General features: G+C 47.5%; 1 protein-coding gene across 2 annotated transcripts in view; it reads right to left on the bottom strand.

Annotated features, from left to right (window-relative positions):
* Positions 1 to 16227, bottom strand: part of AEBP1 (AE binding protein 1) — a 237258-nt gene that overhangs the window by 53264 nt on the left and 167767 nt on the right. For both annotated transcript variants that reach the window (XM_078666750.1, XM_078666749.1), the window contains exons 14-16: positions 12029 to 12138; positions 3495 to 3634; positions 1778 to 1862 (exon numbers count right to left, since the gene is read on the bottom strand). In XM_078666750.1, coding sequence (XP_078522876.1) covers positions 1778 to 1862; positions 3495 to 3634; positions 12029 to 12138 — 335 coding nt within the window. The remainder of the gene's footprint in view (positions 1 to 1777; positions 1863 to 3494; positions 3635 to 12028; positions 12139 to 16227) is intronic.

Here is a 16227-nt window from a genome sequence, read left to right as displayed (position 1 = left end):
ATAAGATCTCAAATGGAACATTGGGTTGGCCCAGTTGGGTTTCAGACCAATAACCCCGATATTGAGATCCACTTGGTGGGCTCATCACTCTCTGATGAAATATGAGACCTTGCCATTTTCTTTTTTTGCCAGTAGTAAAATGTAATACATATGATATTTATTTAATCTGGAGATATCTTTTATTTATTTATTTTAGAGGTTTTTCTATAGTGCAGAATCAGCAAGAAGGAATTGCAGTGCTTTACATTTAAAATTTTAAATACATATCCCAGTTATATATGACATAATATTTATAATATAATACAGTGTCTTATACAGTCACACCGGTGACAAACAGGAAAAGAGATGCCTACATCGATCAAGCACCGCAGTGGAAGAAGTTATATTACCTGCATAAGTGACTTTGGATAGTAAAATATACAGAGAATAAAGGAACTCAGTTCGTGAGCGAGTTTCTGAGATTCAAAATCAGCGAAACATTACATTGAAATGATTTCTTCTTAAAATCAATTACATAACATGTAGTAAAATAAAGCAGAATATATAGTATATATAAAATATCAAATTAAACAACAATTTTTAAAAGTTATTAAAAATCCAATTCAATTGTAAAGTCCAATGTTTATTAAACATCAAGGAACAGTAACTTTTAGAAAGATTCCCTTTACCAGCCTGAACTGTCAGAAGGCTAATTAACATAAGCCTCTGCCAGCTCCCAGGCAGTAATTAGCCTTGAATAGGTGTGAAATGCATTCCACAGCAAAGAATAGGCTGACCTGAATGGGCAGAAATGACTCTTCAATATACAGGGTAGTCCTGTGGTCATCCTTTCTGACACTACAGTGTCAAATCCTACTTGAGTGTCAAATCATGGGTGACAGGTCTGCTGGGTTCACACATAAAATCTGGGGCACACTTGAAAAAGGAGAGAACAGGATGCCAAAACAATTCATTTGAATCCAGTGTCTGGTTACAGAAGGGCTTTGTTTTTGTCCTACTAGACATATGTCTCTGGGTTTATTATAGGTACAGTGGCGGCCTCAAATTGTTTTTTAGTGTTAGAGGTTAAAGGACACTAGGAATACCATAGTGCACTTCCTCCACGCCCCCCCCCCGCCATCAGAGCCCAAGTTGAGTGTGGCTGAAGACCTTAGCCAACTTGAAAATACTGAAAAGGGTAGGTTCAGGCATCACGGGGAGTCATTCCCACCCATAGCTAGTAAAAGGCAGAAATGTGACACCTCCAGGTACCAGCTTCAGAACACTTTATATACCTGAGGAAGAACCGAAGAGACTAAACCTGCTGTCTGTGACCTGAGAGGAGCCCTGGAGGACTGGACCTGCTCCCCCTGTACACGGAACAAAGAAGTGGACTCCAAGGGTCAGTTGGTCAACCTCAGGTGTAAGCTATAGCACCATAACCAGCTGCAAGATACTTTTTACTGGAAGTAACCTGTTGACCAGTGGCAACTGGACCTGGACTGAAACCTGCCGTTGGCTTCTGCCTGAAACCCTATGAGTCTCTAAGTGCCTCCCCTGATATCTTGGGTCCCTTGTACATGTACTCTTGTGGTTGGTTGGGACTTAAAAGACCATGGGACATATTTAAATCGTAGTGGTAAGGCTACTCCGTCGCAACGCCTGGGTAGGACATGCACTTTGTAGTTCTCTGTGCCATTATCACTTGGATCAAGCAATCTTGGACACTACCCAATTTTTAGCAATGCCCCTTCAATGCCTAAGTGCCATACAGTAAGTGGGAGTGGCCCCTACATACCATTTCCTCATATCCATTGGTGTACATTGTCCATTTCTGACTGTCGTTACTGAAGCCTACGTAGAAAGCGGTGACAAAGTCATCACTGTGGATGAAAAGAGAAAGAAGTTTAGGAGACAGCATGCAAGCTTTGAAAGTGAAGGTCACTGAGTTGAAGTGATGGTGGGAACAAGATTTATAACGCAATTTACAGGATAAAGGCACAAGTATACAATATAATTCTTTCCAAGTCAATCACATTAAGAAAATTATTATAATTCCAATGTCTAGTGGTTCTGTTTGGTCTAGGGCAGAGCAACCTACCCTGCCTTTTCCTTCATGGGACTACTGCGTGAAGAATGAGGTTACCGGTAAGGAAAGTGTTCAGATGTTCCTGATGTGCAATGAGAAAACTTCCTGAGTCAGGAACTTGTGTCTTTTGCTCTGCAATAACAAAACCCTGTTTTGGGAATTTGTTTCTGGAAGGCAATGGAGAATACAGAGTGGGTTGATTCAACATGGTGGCCTCAAAGGTATTCAACAGTATTCTCTAAATATGGCAGCGGGTCATCGGCCAGGAATGGCATTCTGGCGAGCCACCCACAAGGTTCTAAATGAACCTTATAGTATTCTGGAGAAATTGTAACACCTTGATACATTCTAACAGTATGGTACGAAAGCTGTGAATTGCTCTAATCAAAATAGTTACATAACAAGACAAAATAATAAAGTGTTATGCGCAAATTGCTTGAAACGTTTTTATATCTAATTTTTTATTTCTGTAATTCAGTACCTTAGGGTTAGTATTTTCACATGGTGTTTTTCACTTTGTCTGGATTTCCGCCTTGAGTTATAAGTTTCAAACTGCAAAATAAGTTCTGGCTGGTACTGTGGTTAGTTAACAGGATTGACTATCACAATGTATGTGATTATTTGGAAGAAAAGAACACACTGTAGAAATAAACGAACTATAGATTGGCATAATATTTTCTTATGTCATTGAATTAGAAAGAATAATATTGTATATTGGTGTATCAACCCTACAGATACTGTTTCATCTTATGGCACTGGTTGTGTGACTAGTGCATTGAAGTGCACACAGTGATTGGTCCTTTTGCTCCTGTTTTTTCTTAACACATATCCAATAATCTTATAAGATTTATAACATCAACTACAATGTCCCTTCATGAAGGTAACATAAGATGTAGGCTAGAGAATACATTGTTGGCTTTGAAATCAGGAGTGGAATTCAGAACTTGATCCAAAAGTGTGATCTTAGACAAATACAGTTATCTCCATGGGAACAAGTCTATTTCATTGCTAGCAGTAGGTTTACTTAGAAGATGGCAATGTGCCCTAAAATGTATGATCCTTTTAGGATGGCACCAAATAGATTACAAAGGGGTGACTGGGTGTTCAAGGAGTAGAGAGGCCAATATCCAGGAAAGAGAGATTGTAAGAGTGCTACACAGAACGATAGAGAAAATGCACAAATTAGAGCTGAGGCAAAAAGCATGGTGAAGGCATGTTTCTGCCTCACTCACTTTGGCCTACACCAAATGGCACAGGCCTCATTGATAGGCGATGAGGTAGAAGGATAAGGGAGAGAAAGGATGAAAGATGACAGGAAGTTGAATACAATATTTAGAATGTGAACTGGGCTGATGGGTGGAGATAGTATGTAGAGAATTTAGTGTTAGGATGGAAGGCCTACTCGTTGTTTAATATTGATACATACTGAAGGATCGAGTCCCGGCCCTGGGTAATGACCCCAGTAAAGAGGGTGCTCCTTCTGGTGTCGACTTCCAGCCATTGCACCTCAGTGTTATCTTCTGCGCACCACGCACCATCGAAATAATCATCCTCATTTGCCCCAGCCTGCGAAAGAAACACAGCGGTATGAGGGCATTACACTGACAAAGGTTCTTGCAGCGAACTGTGTATGTTATTCTGGCCTGACACAAACCCGCCACTGCGCTAAGTTTCTCCCATCATCTATCAGTAGCTCCCGAACCAGAGGCCCAAACCTTATGATTGTGGCTCCTACATTATGTGATGATATATCTAGTAAAGGAAAAGCTAAATGTGAACTTTGGGTCATCTACCAGCTACTACCAACCTTGCACCTCACAAAGGAGTCGTTCTGTGTTTTCCGACCGGTGCCTAAACTCCTGTTTGCGTAGGGGTCAGAAGTTGGGTGGTATTTAACACAGCCATTGATTACTGGATGCGTCAAATATCTCGCCCTCCGTTAAATTTCGGCTGTCTAACCTGCCGGAATTTAACAGGTGAAAAGTATATGGTATTTACCAAACCATGGCGATTGTAGTGTGGTAAGTACCAAAATCTGCATGTTATTTGCCAAAACCTCATGATAGATGTTATATATCCCATATGTTAAATGCAGTATTGTTATTTATGAGGTGTGATAAATTGCAACTTGATTCAGATGAACCTTGAATCAAGGCCTTAGATTGTTATATATCACCCTCCTGAAAGGGTTTGATTCTAGAAAATGACCAGGGTGTCTGTAAGAAGTCTCCTTTTTTAGCTTCACATCTCAAGCACAGGAAGGAGGTCCTATGCACAAATTCCAAGAGTTTGACTCTTGTAAGGCAGGTGTGGTGGAGACATTTCGGTTGTACAAATGTGAGGATATAACTTTCTCAAGGAGTCATTCTTACTTCCTGCCATTCTTCATTAGTCAAGTCTCCCACATCCTCATATTTTTGGTGTAATTTATCATAGGAGTCTGTGTTGATAATAAATCAGGGTGTGGTGTGCGAGGGATATCTTGGGCTATTTTAGCAATCTAATCAAATAACTTAACTTCCTGTGGTTGTAGTCTGCTTTTTCAGCAAGATAAATATGTGGGGTGTAAGGACATGTCACAAATGGTGATAACTGAAAAACTGTCTCTTATGGGGATCACAATCTTCCTGCATGTCTGAAAACACACATTACAGACCCATGCATCACATCTCAAATTCTGAAGATTCCAACTTAATCCACCTTTTGAAGGCGAACTTGATTAAATCCATTTCCAACCGGCAATGCGGCTTCTTGGGTTAGTTTGTTTTTCCAGGCCAGGATTTTAAGTGTGATATTGCCATATTTTGAACATTACCTTGGTGGTAGGATGGAGGGATCACCTAGGTTTACCCCATATAAAAAGCGCAAGAACTGAATACCATCTATGGCCCAGAATTTGGGTGCAAAAGGTAGATCTTCGTGAGACTTTTATACCATTTAATAACAATAATTAGATGTGCCACTCTATAGTAGAAAGTGACATCCACGTCCCAATCCCTCTATCGTACTGGGCCTGCTAACACTTCTTGGGGGCTTTCGTGGGAGTACCTTGATTCCATATAAAAGCTAAGTAGATGGGAACCGATATGCTCTTAAATGCCATCCCTGAATCCTCGTCCTTGGCCCGTGTGGATTGTCAATTCCACTACGGAGTAATCCAAGGAAACAATTTGTGTAGAGGTATGTTTGAAACCAAGATATAATCCAATTGGAATAGGATGTATGGACCCTAAAATAGATTGTAAAACACTATTCCATATGATGAAGCCAATGCCAGGCGCCTTATATTGATGCTGAAGACCTCAATGAACTTGGCCAATGATGTTTGCCCGGAGTAGGGGTCATTTGGTTCCTTCAGTCCAGGATGAAGTCGGCCACCCCATTGAAATCACCACCTACGACCTATTCCCCATTCAGAATTTGTGGCAGCAAATTGCCATTGATTTCTAGAAAGGTAGTATTAAGTGGGGAAGAAACTTTTATTATAGATTGGAGCCCACAAATCAGCATGCCTGATACAACTACATACCTCCCCAAGCTATTGCATCACGCCATATCTGTGTTGCACGAAAGGGTATGTGCTGTCTGATTGGAACAGTTGTGCCATATTGTGTCAGAAAGGACCATTATTACCTAATAGGTAAGTCTCCTGTATAAAGAGTATAGCAAGGGGTAGAACACTTGGCCATCCTGAGAACTGTGCCCCTCTTTATTTAATTTAGAAGGCAATTCATATTCTAGGTAAGAACACGCAGGCATCTTGGCAAAAGTATTTCTGTCAGCCAAATGTGAATCTAATGGATGGTGTGGGCCTATGTGGTAGTAAGGCATTAGGTTGTAAAATAGTGGTGTGGTCTCCCTGTTGGGTAAAAAGAAAAACAACCCGGACTACCCCTCCAAACACTTCTAAAACATGAAGCATTTGCCGTAAGATGGGGCTCACTGAGAAAGCCCAGTATGGCTCAGGAATCAAACTTCCTCTCTCAAAGACATCCAAGCCAGCACCCCTTACAACTCTGAACACAAACGGGGCATGACAAACTCATAAGACACTCACAGGCTTATAGTTTGGTTATTACAAAATTCCTATCGACCCCAAACGTCCCACCTCCCTATACCCCCCCCCCCCATTGGCTCTTTGGGTGACCTTGGAACTGCCCGAAACACCCCCCCCCCTCAGCGCTTGAAGACCCTTACGAGTGAGCAGCGTGCTATAAAACCCCTTGATTGATTGATTGATTAATTGATTGATTGATTGGGCACCCCATGATCTGGCCACTGGATCAGTCTGTTTCGACAGTGAGGGTGCTGCTCTCCTAGTTGAAGAGAGTTTCTCGATGCTGACGGTTCCCCAGCAGGAGACTGGGTCTCATCTGACTTGGTTACTTGCATCCCTCTCTTGCACCCATTTCTAGACTGCCTCAGGTGTCTCGAAAAGAAAATGTGCCTGCCTGGAAAATAATTTTCAGTTTTGATAGGTTGACAGAGTATGTATCTGATGCCCACAGCTAGGGGAGAGCGCCATGACAGAGGTGTATTGTGCCTCACCGTGTAACTACAGCCATTCCTGCCTATAAAGGGGGCCATTTTATTAGGCAGGGCTTTCCCCCACCGAGGCAGGGATGGTGCCCTCCACGATCCAACACAGCCCAGTGACCCCGGGAGACCCTGGGGCCTGCAGTGGTATTTTCACGATCTCAAGAAAAGCTGTCTGTAAAGGGAGTGACCCAGCCAGACAGTCCAAAGAACCTGGGCACATCCAGTCAACTTCTCTGCACGGCAAGGCCTAGACAACCTTCCCAGCAGCACAATGCCTAGACAACCTTCCCTTCAGCACCGGGCTTAGACAACCTTCTCTGCACCGCAAGACCTAGACAACCTTCTCTGCAGTACAAGGCCTAGACAACCTTCCCTTCAGCACAGGGCTTAGACAACCTTCTCTGCAGTGCAAGGCCTAGACAACCTTCTCTGCTGCGCAAAGCCTAGACAATCGTCTCTGCAGCGCAAGGCCCATTCACGAGCATTCCACTGGCACCTTCTCATGCTGATACAGGTGAAGTAGGGAGCAGAAGATAAGGCGGCTTTGGGCACTGTCTCCCACATGCATTATATCTGCCAGCACTGTGGAGAGTAAATTTGGCCCACTCACACTGCAGAGCACTCACCTGATGTGAGCCCAGATTCCCAGCCTTGCCCCACATCAAAACTGAGGCCAGGTGGCAGAGAAGACCACAGCTTCCCTGCCCTTCTGCTACAGACTCCGCAATGGGGCTCAGAGTCTTCGACAGAAGATGTTGCCTGCAGAGTAGAAGTGGGTGTGTAGGAGTTCAGGGCACTCCAAGCTCTACACAGCCAGCTAAACATACAATGACTCCGTGGCGACCATCCTGCACTCCGTAGAGGCGGTCGCTCCCTCACGCTGTTCCCCGAGCTGCCTGACTCCCACACTGCTGCCTGCTGCCTTCGCCTGCCTGCACGAAGTACCGCAAGTACATCGTAGCGCTTGACTGACATATAAATAATTAATTTTGAAGCGCTTTGAGATCGTAGCTCTTTAACTGCTAAACGCCTGTTAAGAATATTGAGCAGCGCTGAGCCAAGTGTACTGCCGATTGCTGCCTGGTTGTGCCGGCTCCACTGCCACTTGCACTGCGTTGTTACCGATTGCGCCCTAATTGTATTTTCCTTTTGGCCTGTGTCCATTTTGTTTACTGTCCTGTTGTTGTGGCTCCCTACCCGAGTCTCCACCCCCGCTCCCGCCTCCCAGCTGACCCGCCCTCGCCCCTCCCTCCTCGACCATCCACATATGACGGATGCCTTCGAGCGCAGCGGTCACGCGCTGCGGTCGCGCCGAAGGTGCGCCAAAGGTAAGCCCGTCTACGCCCGTCCGCGCCTGGACCGCGCCCAGGGCCAGACACCCTGTTCCCCGCCTCACCCAACCTCCCCGCATTACATACGACGCCTCCTCCCTCTTTGCACTCAACCCCGGCCGACACACTAACTGCGCCCAAGCAGCACCAGGACACACCCATGGACCCTTCACCTGCAACTCTTGCAAATTCACCTGCGTCAAGTCCCAAACGAAATCCACAAACACCAAACTGAGAGCCAACACCAACCACCTCAATTGCATCCTTCTCAACACCCGCTCGGTTCACAAACACGCCATCGACCTTTGGAATCTACTCGACACCATTTCTCCGGACATCGCCTTCCTAACAGAAACCTGGATGAATGCCTCTTCTGCTCCAGACATCACCATAGCCATCCCGGACGGCTACAAGATCATCCGTAAGGACCGCCCCATCCATACAAGAGGAGGCATCGCCATCGTCCACAAGAACACCATCCGCGTCTCAACCAGCTCAGATGACAACCTCGCTATCGCCGAACACCTTCACTTCCAGATCCACACCGACCCCAAGACTACACTTAGGGGCACCCTTCTTTACAGGCCACCAGGACCCCGTACAAAATTCAGCGAAGACATCACTGACTTTATCACCCCACACGCCCTCCCTTCGGAAGAATACATTCTACTTGGAGACCTCAATTTCCATCTGGAAAAGAGCAACGACAGTAACACTACCACCCTTCTGGACAATCTCGCCAATCTCGGACTCAAACAACTTGTTAACACCCCCACACACTATGCAGGACACACACTCGACCCTATCTTCACCTCCAGCAAGCATATCTCCTTCACTCATACCACACCCCTCCACTGGACGGACCACAGCTGCATCCACTTTATTTACAATAAGACCTCAATCCACAACCACCCTCAACCAACTCTGCGAAGAAATTGGAACAAAATCACCATCGACCAGATCTCAACATCACTTCTTCAAAAACCCCCTGCCCATTCAACGAACCCCATCAACCTCACACAATGGTTAACACAAACCGCCGACAAATTAGCACCCTTGAAAAAACATCAAATCAAGCAAGGAAGCAAGAACGCCCCCTGGTTCAACGATGAACTTAAGATATCCAAGAAGCTCTGTCGTTCCCTCGAGAATACTTGGAAAGCAGACCCAAACACTATCACCCAAGCCGCCTTCAAAAACGCCACCCGCAAACACCACCAACTTATCTGGACAGCCAAGAAATCAGCACTCAAAGACCGACTAGACAACAATGCCCACAACAGCAAGGAACTTTTCAACATCATCAAAGAATTCACCAACCCCACCGCCAGCTCTAACGACATCACCCCCTCTCAAGTACTCTGCGACTCCCTTGCCTCATTCTTTCATGACAAAATCGCCGACATCCATAACAGCTTCGACAATCAACCTGTAAACCAGTCCACCCCACTCACCTCCGAACCGTCACCTCCTCCGAATATCCTTCTCGAATGGAACCCAATGACCACAGAAGAGACCATTCGCCTGATGAACTCCATCCACTCAGGTTCCCCTACAGACCCATGTCCCCATCACATCTTCAACAAAGCTGACACCATTATCGCACCCCATCTCCGAGATGTCATCAACTGCTCCCTTAACTCCGCCACATTCCCAGAAAGCTGGAAACACGCCGAACTCAGCGCCCTTCTGAAGAAACCCACAGCTGACCCCACCGAACTCAAAAACTACCGTCCCATCTCGCTCCTCCCATTCCCTGCCAAAGTCATCGAGAAAGCCATCAACAATCAGCTCGTCGCCTTCCTTGAAACGAACAAATCACTCGACTCCTCACAGTCTGGCTTCCGAGCCAAACACAGCACCGAGACCGCCCTCATCGCAGCAACAGATGACATTCGAACACTACTGGACAACGGAGACACAGTCGCCCTTATCCTCCTTGACCTCTCCGCAGCCTTCGACACAGTCTGCCATAGCACCCTGATACAACGCTTCAGAAACATCGGAATTCAAGGAAAAGCATTGGATTGGATCATTTCGTTCCTCGCTGGAAGAACTCAGAAAGTCCGCCTCCCCCCTTTTAAGTCAGAGGCCACCGAAGTCATCTGCGGCGTCCCGCAAGGATCATCTCTCAGCCCCACCCTCTTCAACGTCTACATGAGCCCCCTCGCAACGATTGCACGTCAACACAACCTCAATATCATCTCCTACGCTGATGACACCCAGCTGATCCTCTCACTCACCAAAGACCCTACCACCGCCAAAACCAACCTACACGAAGGGATGAAAGAAGTAGCCGAATGGATGAAGCAGAGCCGTCTGAAACTGAACTCGGACAAAACGGAAGTCCTCATCTTAGGCTCATCCCCTTCCACCTGGGACAACTCTTGGTGGCCAACGGCCCTAGGAAAAGCCCCCATACCGACGGACCATGCGCGGAACCTGGGCATCATCCTGGACTCCTCACTCTCGATGACTAGACAAGCCAACGCCATCTCATCTTCATGCTTCAACATCCTACGCATGCTCAAAAAAACATTTCACTGGATCCCCACCGAAACAAGAAAAACGGTCACCCACGCACTTGTTACAAGCCATCTGGACTACGGAAACACCCTTTACGCCGGTACCACCGCGAAACTACAGAAAAAACTCCAACGCATCCAAAATGCTTCAGCCAGACTCATACTAGACATCCCCCGCACAGACCACATCTCCGCTCACCTGAAAGACCTTCACTGGCTCCCCGTCAACAAAAGAATAACGTTCCGTCTCCTCACCCACGCACACAAAGCCCTATACAAACTTGGACCCGATTGTCTCAACACGCGTCTTTCCTTCTACACCGCCACCCGCGAGCTCCGTTCGTCCAACCAAGCCCTCGCTGCTGTTCCGCGCATCCACAAAGCCACCATGGCAGGAAGATCCTTCTCCTACTTAGCAGTCAAGACCTGGAATTCCCTTCCCATCCACCTCCGCCTTACTCAGGATCACCTAGCCTTCAGAAAACAACTTAAAACATGGATATTCGATAAGTAAACCTTCCCCCCTCCTCAAGCGCCTTGAGACCCCATGGGTATGTAGTGCGCTATATAAATTCTGACTTGACTTGACTTGACTTGTGGCCACACGCACCCGGGGAACAATAATCCAAAGACTCACGGTGGCACTAAGTAACTGAATTGTGGCATTGCATGGACAAGAGTTACAGTAGAGAGGGAAGATGGTGAAGGATTGTCAAAGATGTCACACAGTACTACAGACTCGCATCCACCATATTGGATATTCACCACACTCCCAATCGTGTTCATCTTAATTTTAAAGCACTACAGTGCAGCTCACTTCAGTATCACACAATAATGCATTCTGAGATAAACTCAGCACAGAAATTCATAAAAGTAAAAAGGTATTGGCCTATCAGAGGTCCTCAAAACATACCGAATGATTCTTATGCCCACAAAATATTTACATCAACGACCACAGATGGAAGAAGAATGGAGGAAGTGTTTTGAGACAGAAAAGGGTGCGACAGCAACAAGGTGAAGCACAACATGCTAGCAGGTGGCACCAAAGATAGGTAGCGTTGGGCGGATTAGTGGTAGAATGAGAAGATAATGGTGGTAGATGGATAGAGCTGCAGAGTTAGAAATGATTGAAGCTAGATAACTGGCATGGTTGAGATGGTAATTGCATAGGCATACAATTGTAGTACAAACAGTAACACAAGATGAGGAAGCGGTAAGGCCAATGGGCGATTGACTGTAGATGGAGTAATAGGTAGTGCAAGTGGTGAGTCTGATGGGATCAGAAGGGAAATGTCCTGCTAGAGACAGTGCAAATAAATGAGATAAAGTTGATAGGGAAATGGCGGTAAATTAAGTTGAGTAGAATTTGAGTGATACGGCAGTAGGAAATGCCAGTAGGTGGATACATGCAAACGGCTAGGGGTAGTCCAGAATGGAAGGACTAAGAAGGGAATGAACATATGAATTGGGGGAAGGTACTGGAGTGTTAAAGTTAGAAGTTAAGGTCTGAGAGAAGACTAGATACCCACTGGAGGTGAAGACATTGGCAGAGATGCTTGTCAAACCTGTATGTTAAGACGTCCACGTTGAGCATTCAGTCCATGTCGGAGCATAGAAGAGGCAAGGAGTTGATCGTCCTCAATACGGCGTGACTCTAGACCGATAGGTGGGCACTCTGTAAATAAAGGATTGGCAAGTTAGGCAGGCGAGTTATGTAGGCTGAAAAGAAAGACAGAAAAATACCTATAAAACCAGGACAAGATAATCCACAACCATATGACATGGATCCCATAGACCCACATCCGCACATACAAATGTTCAAGATACCCAGGGCCTGACTCTGGAAGAAGCGGCTCGAAGCACAGTGCTTGGACTTGGGCTGCCAGCGGCATAACCCTCTGCTCACCGAAGGATACAGAATCCTTCACTGCACAAAGGGACTGTGCACTACGAGGCGCATTTCTCCGCCTCAAAATAACAAACCAGAATTCAGCTTTGTGCATCATTGCTCACATTACCAGATACCAGTATGTTGGCTTGCTTGGAACAGCAGACCTCTGCATCAGTATTTGAACTAGTAATGTGTGAGCTTTTCACCCTAGTCCCTTAAGAGGAAAAGGGCTACTATTCTGCAAAAAGTGACAGCTCCCGCCTCCCAGCTGCTCCTCCCTCCCACTGATAGTCAGGAAAGGTCCAGTCCGGTGAAGCGCTGTGACCGTCCTGACTCGTTCAGAAGCGGTCGCTCCTCCCTGGTCTCCTGGGTATCGTAGCGCTTTTCCCCGCTGCTGCTAAAAACGATCTTGTGCATTGCTGTGTAATCATTTGCCTGTTATTATTTTGTGCTACAGTATTGTAGCGCTTTTCCACTCACTGCGGCCAAGAAGTAATTGTGCACTGCTCGCATTGCTTTGTAATTAGTTGTGCCTGTGTATTATCGTAGCGCTGCACTGCTTGCTAATATTATTTAGTGCCTGATTGTGCTGGTGACACTGCCCTTAGCTATATTTCACATCGTGCCCCAATCTCGTCCTGTTTGCTTTTGTTGTTGCTGCCATTTTGTGTTGTGCCTCCAGCCCGTCTCTCCACCCCGCTCCCGCCTCCCAGCTGCTCCTCCCTCCCACTGATAGTCAGGAAAGGTCCTGTCCGGTGAAGCGCTGTGACCGTCCTGACTCGTTCAGAAGCGGTCGCTCCTCCCTGGTCTCCTGGGTATCGTAGCGCTTTTCCCCACTGCTGCTAAAAACGATCTTGTGCATTGCCGTGTAATCATTTGCCTGTTATTATTTTGTGCCCGCTCAGTATTGTAGCGCTTTTCCACTCACTGCGGCCAAGAAGTAATTGTGCACTGCTCGCATTGCTTTGTAATTAGTTGTGCCTGTGTATTATCGTAGCGCTGCACTGCTTGCTAATATTATTTAGTGCCTGATTGTGCCGGTGACACTGCCCTTAGCTATATTTCACATCGTGCCCCAATCTCGTCCTGTTTGCTTTTGTTGTTGCTGCCATTTTGTGTTGTGCCTCCAGCCCGTCTCTCCACCCCGCTCCCGCCTCCCAGCTGCTCCTCCCTCGCCCCTCCCCCTCCACTATCCACTTATGACAGATGCTTTTGCGCGCAGCGGACGCGCCCTATGCGCGCCGAAGGTGCGCCAAAGGTAAGCCCGTCTACGCCCGTCCGCGCCTGGACCGCGCCCAGCGCCATACCCCCTGGCTCCCGCAAAATCCACTCCACCCGCATAACGTACGACGCTGTCACCCTCTCAGCACTCAACCCCGGCCGCCTCCCAGACTGTTACCAAGCCGCCCCAGGACACACCCATGGACCCTTCGCCTGCCACTCCTGCAAGTTGGACTGCATCAGGACCCACACCAAATCCACAAGCTCCAAACAGAGCTCCGACACTAACCACCTGAAATGAATCCTGCACAATACCCGCTCGGTCCACAGACACGCCATTGAACTTTGGAACCTACCCGACACCACATCGCCGGACGTCTCCTTTCTTACAGAAACCTGGATGAACGCCTCTTCAGCGCCCGACATCGCCATAGCCATCCCGGACGGTTACAAGATCATCCGAAAGGACCGCATCAACCAATCAGGAGGAGGCATCGCCATCGTTCATAAGAACACCATCCGCATCACAACCAGTTTCGATGACAACCTCACAACCGCTGAACACCTTCACTTCCAGATTCACACCGACCCTAAGACCACACTTAGAGGCACCCTCATCTATAGACCACCCGGACCCCGCACACAATTCAGCGAAGACATCACTGACTTCATCAGCCCTCACGCCCTCCCCTCCGAGGACTACATCTTACTGGGAGACCTCAACTTCCACCTGGAAAAGAGCAACGACAGCAACACCACCACCCTTCTGGACAACCTCGCCAATCTCGGACTCAAACAACTTGTCGACACCCCCACCCACATTGCCGGGCACACGCTCGACCCAATCTTCACCTCCAGCAAGCACATCTCCTTTAATCACACCTCAGCTCTCCATTGGATGGACCACAGCTGCGTTCACTTCAACTACAAAAAGACCACGACCCACAACCACCCACAACCCATTCCCCGGAGAAACTGGAGTAAAATTTCCACCGAACAGCTCTTCACATCACTTCACCAAAACCCCCCTACAAAATCATCGAACCCAAACCAAGCAGCCACCAACCTCACACAATGGATCACCCACAGCGCTGACGAATTAGCACCCCTGAAATACCATCAAATCAAACAAGGCAGCAAAAAAGCCCCCTGGTTTAATGACGACCTTAAGAAATCCAAGAAGATCTGTCGCACCCTCGAGAAAGCCTGGCGAAAAAACCCAACCACTGACAACATGACCACCTTCAAGAATGCCACACGCAAACACCACCAACTGATCCGATCCACCAAGAAATCAGCATTCAAGGATCGACTCGACAACAACGCCCACAACAGCAAAGAACTATTCAACATCGTCAAAGAATTTACCAACCCCACCGCCGGCACCAACGACATCACTCCATCCCAAGACCTCTGCGACTCTCTAGCTTCGTTCTTCCACAACAAAATCGTCGACATACATAACAGCTTTGGAGACCAGCCCACCCCACCTACCTCCGAACTAAAACCCCCCTCCAACAACCTTTACGCCTGGAACCCAATCACCACTGAAGACACCATCCGCCTGATGAACACCATTCACTCAGGATCGCCAACCGACACGTGTCCCCACCACATTTTCAACAAAGCAGACTCCATTATCGCACCCCATCTCCGAGACGTCATCAACTGCTCCCTCAACTCAGCCACCTTCCCGGAAAGCTGGAAACACGCCGAACTCAGCGCCCTCTTGAAGAAACCTACAGCGGACCCCACTGAACTTAAGAACTACCGCCCCATTTAGCTCCTCCCTTTCCCTGCCAAAGTCATTGAGAAAGCCGTCAACAGCCAACTAGCCGCCTTCCTTGAATCCAACAAATCCCTCGACCCTTCACAGTCCGGCTTCCGAGCCAAACACAGCACCGAGACCGCCCTCATCGCAGCAACAGACGACATTCGAACTCTACTGGACAACGGAGAAACTGCTGCCCTCATCCTACTTGACCTCTCCACAGCCTTCGACACGGTCTGTCATAGCACCCTCATACAACGCCTCAGCAACGTCGAAATACAAGGAAAAGCATTAGACTGGATAATCTCGTTCCTCGCCGGAAGAACAAAGAGAGTCCGCCTCCCCTCTTTTAGATCAGAGACCACCGAAGTCATCTGCGGCGTACCCCAAGGATCATCACTCAGTCCCACCCTCTTCAACGTATACATGAGTCCCCTCGCATCCATCGCGCGCCAACACAACCTCAACATTATCTCCTACGCAGACGACACTCAGCTGATCCTATCCCTCACCAAAGACCCAAACACTGCCAAAACCAACCTACACGAAGGGATGAAAGAAGTGGCCGAGTGGATGAAGAACAGCCGTCTAAAACTTAACTCAGACAAAACGGAAGTCCTCATCTTAGGATCATCCCCCTCCGCCTGGGACGACTCATGGTGGCCACCGGCCCTGGGAACCGCACCCATACCAACAGACCACGCACGTAACCTGGGCTTCATCCTAGACTCCTCCCTCTCGATGACCAGACAAGTCAACGCCGTCTCTTCATCATGCTTCAACATCCTACGAATGCTCAACAAAATCTTCCGCTGGATCCCCACCGAAACAAGAAAGACGGTCACCCATGCACTGGTCAAAAGCCGACTAGACTACGGAAA

This window comes from Lissotriton helveticus, chromosome 11 (genome assembly GCF_964261635.1).
Source record: "Lissotriton helveticus chromosome 11, aLisHel1.1, whole genome shotgun sequence".
NCBI lineage: Eukaryota > Metazoa > Chordata > Amphibia > Caudata > Salamandridae > Lissotriton > Lissotriton helveticus.
The sequence above is the reverse complement of the archived record's forward strand: the minus strand, read 5'-3'. Positions and strand labels throughout refer to the sequence as shown.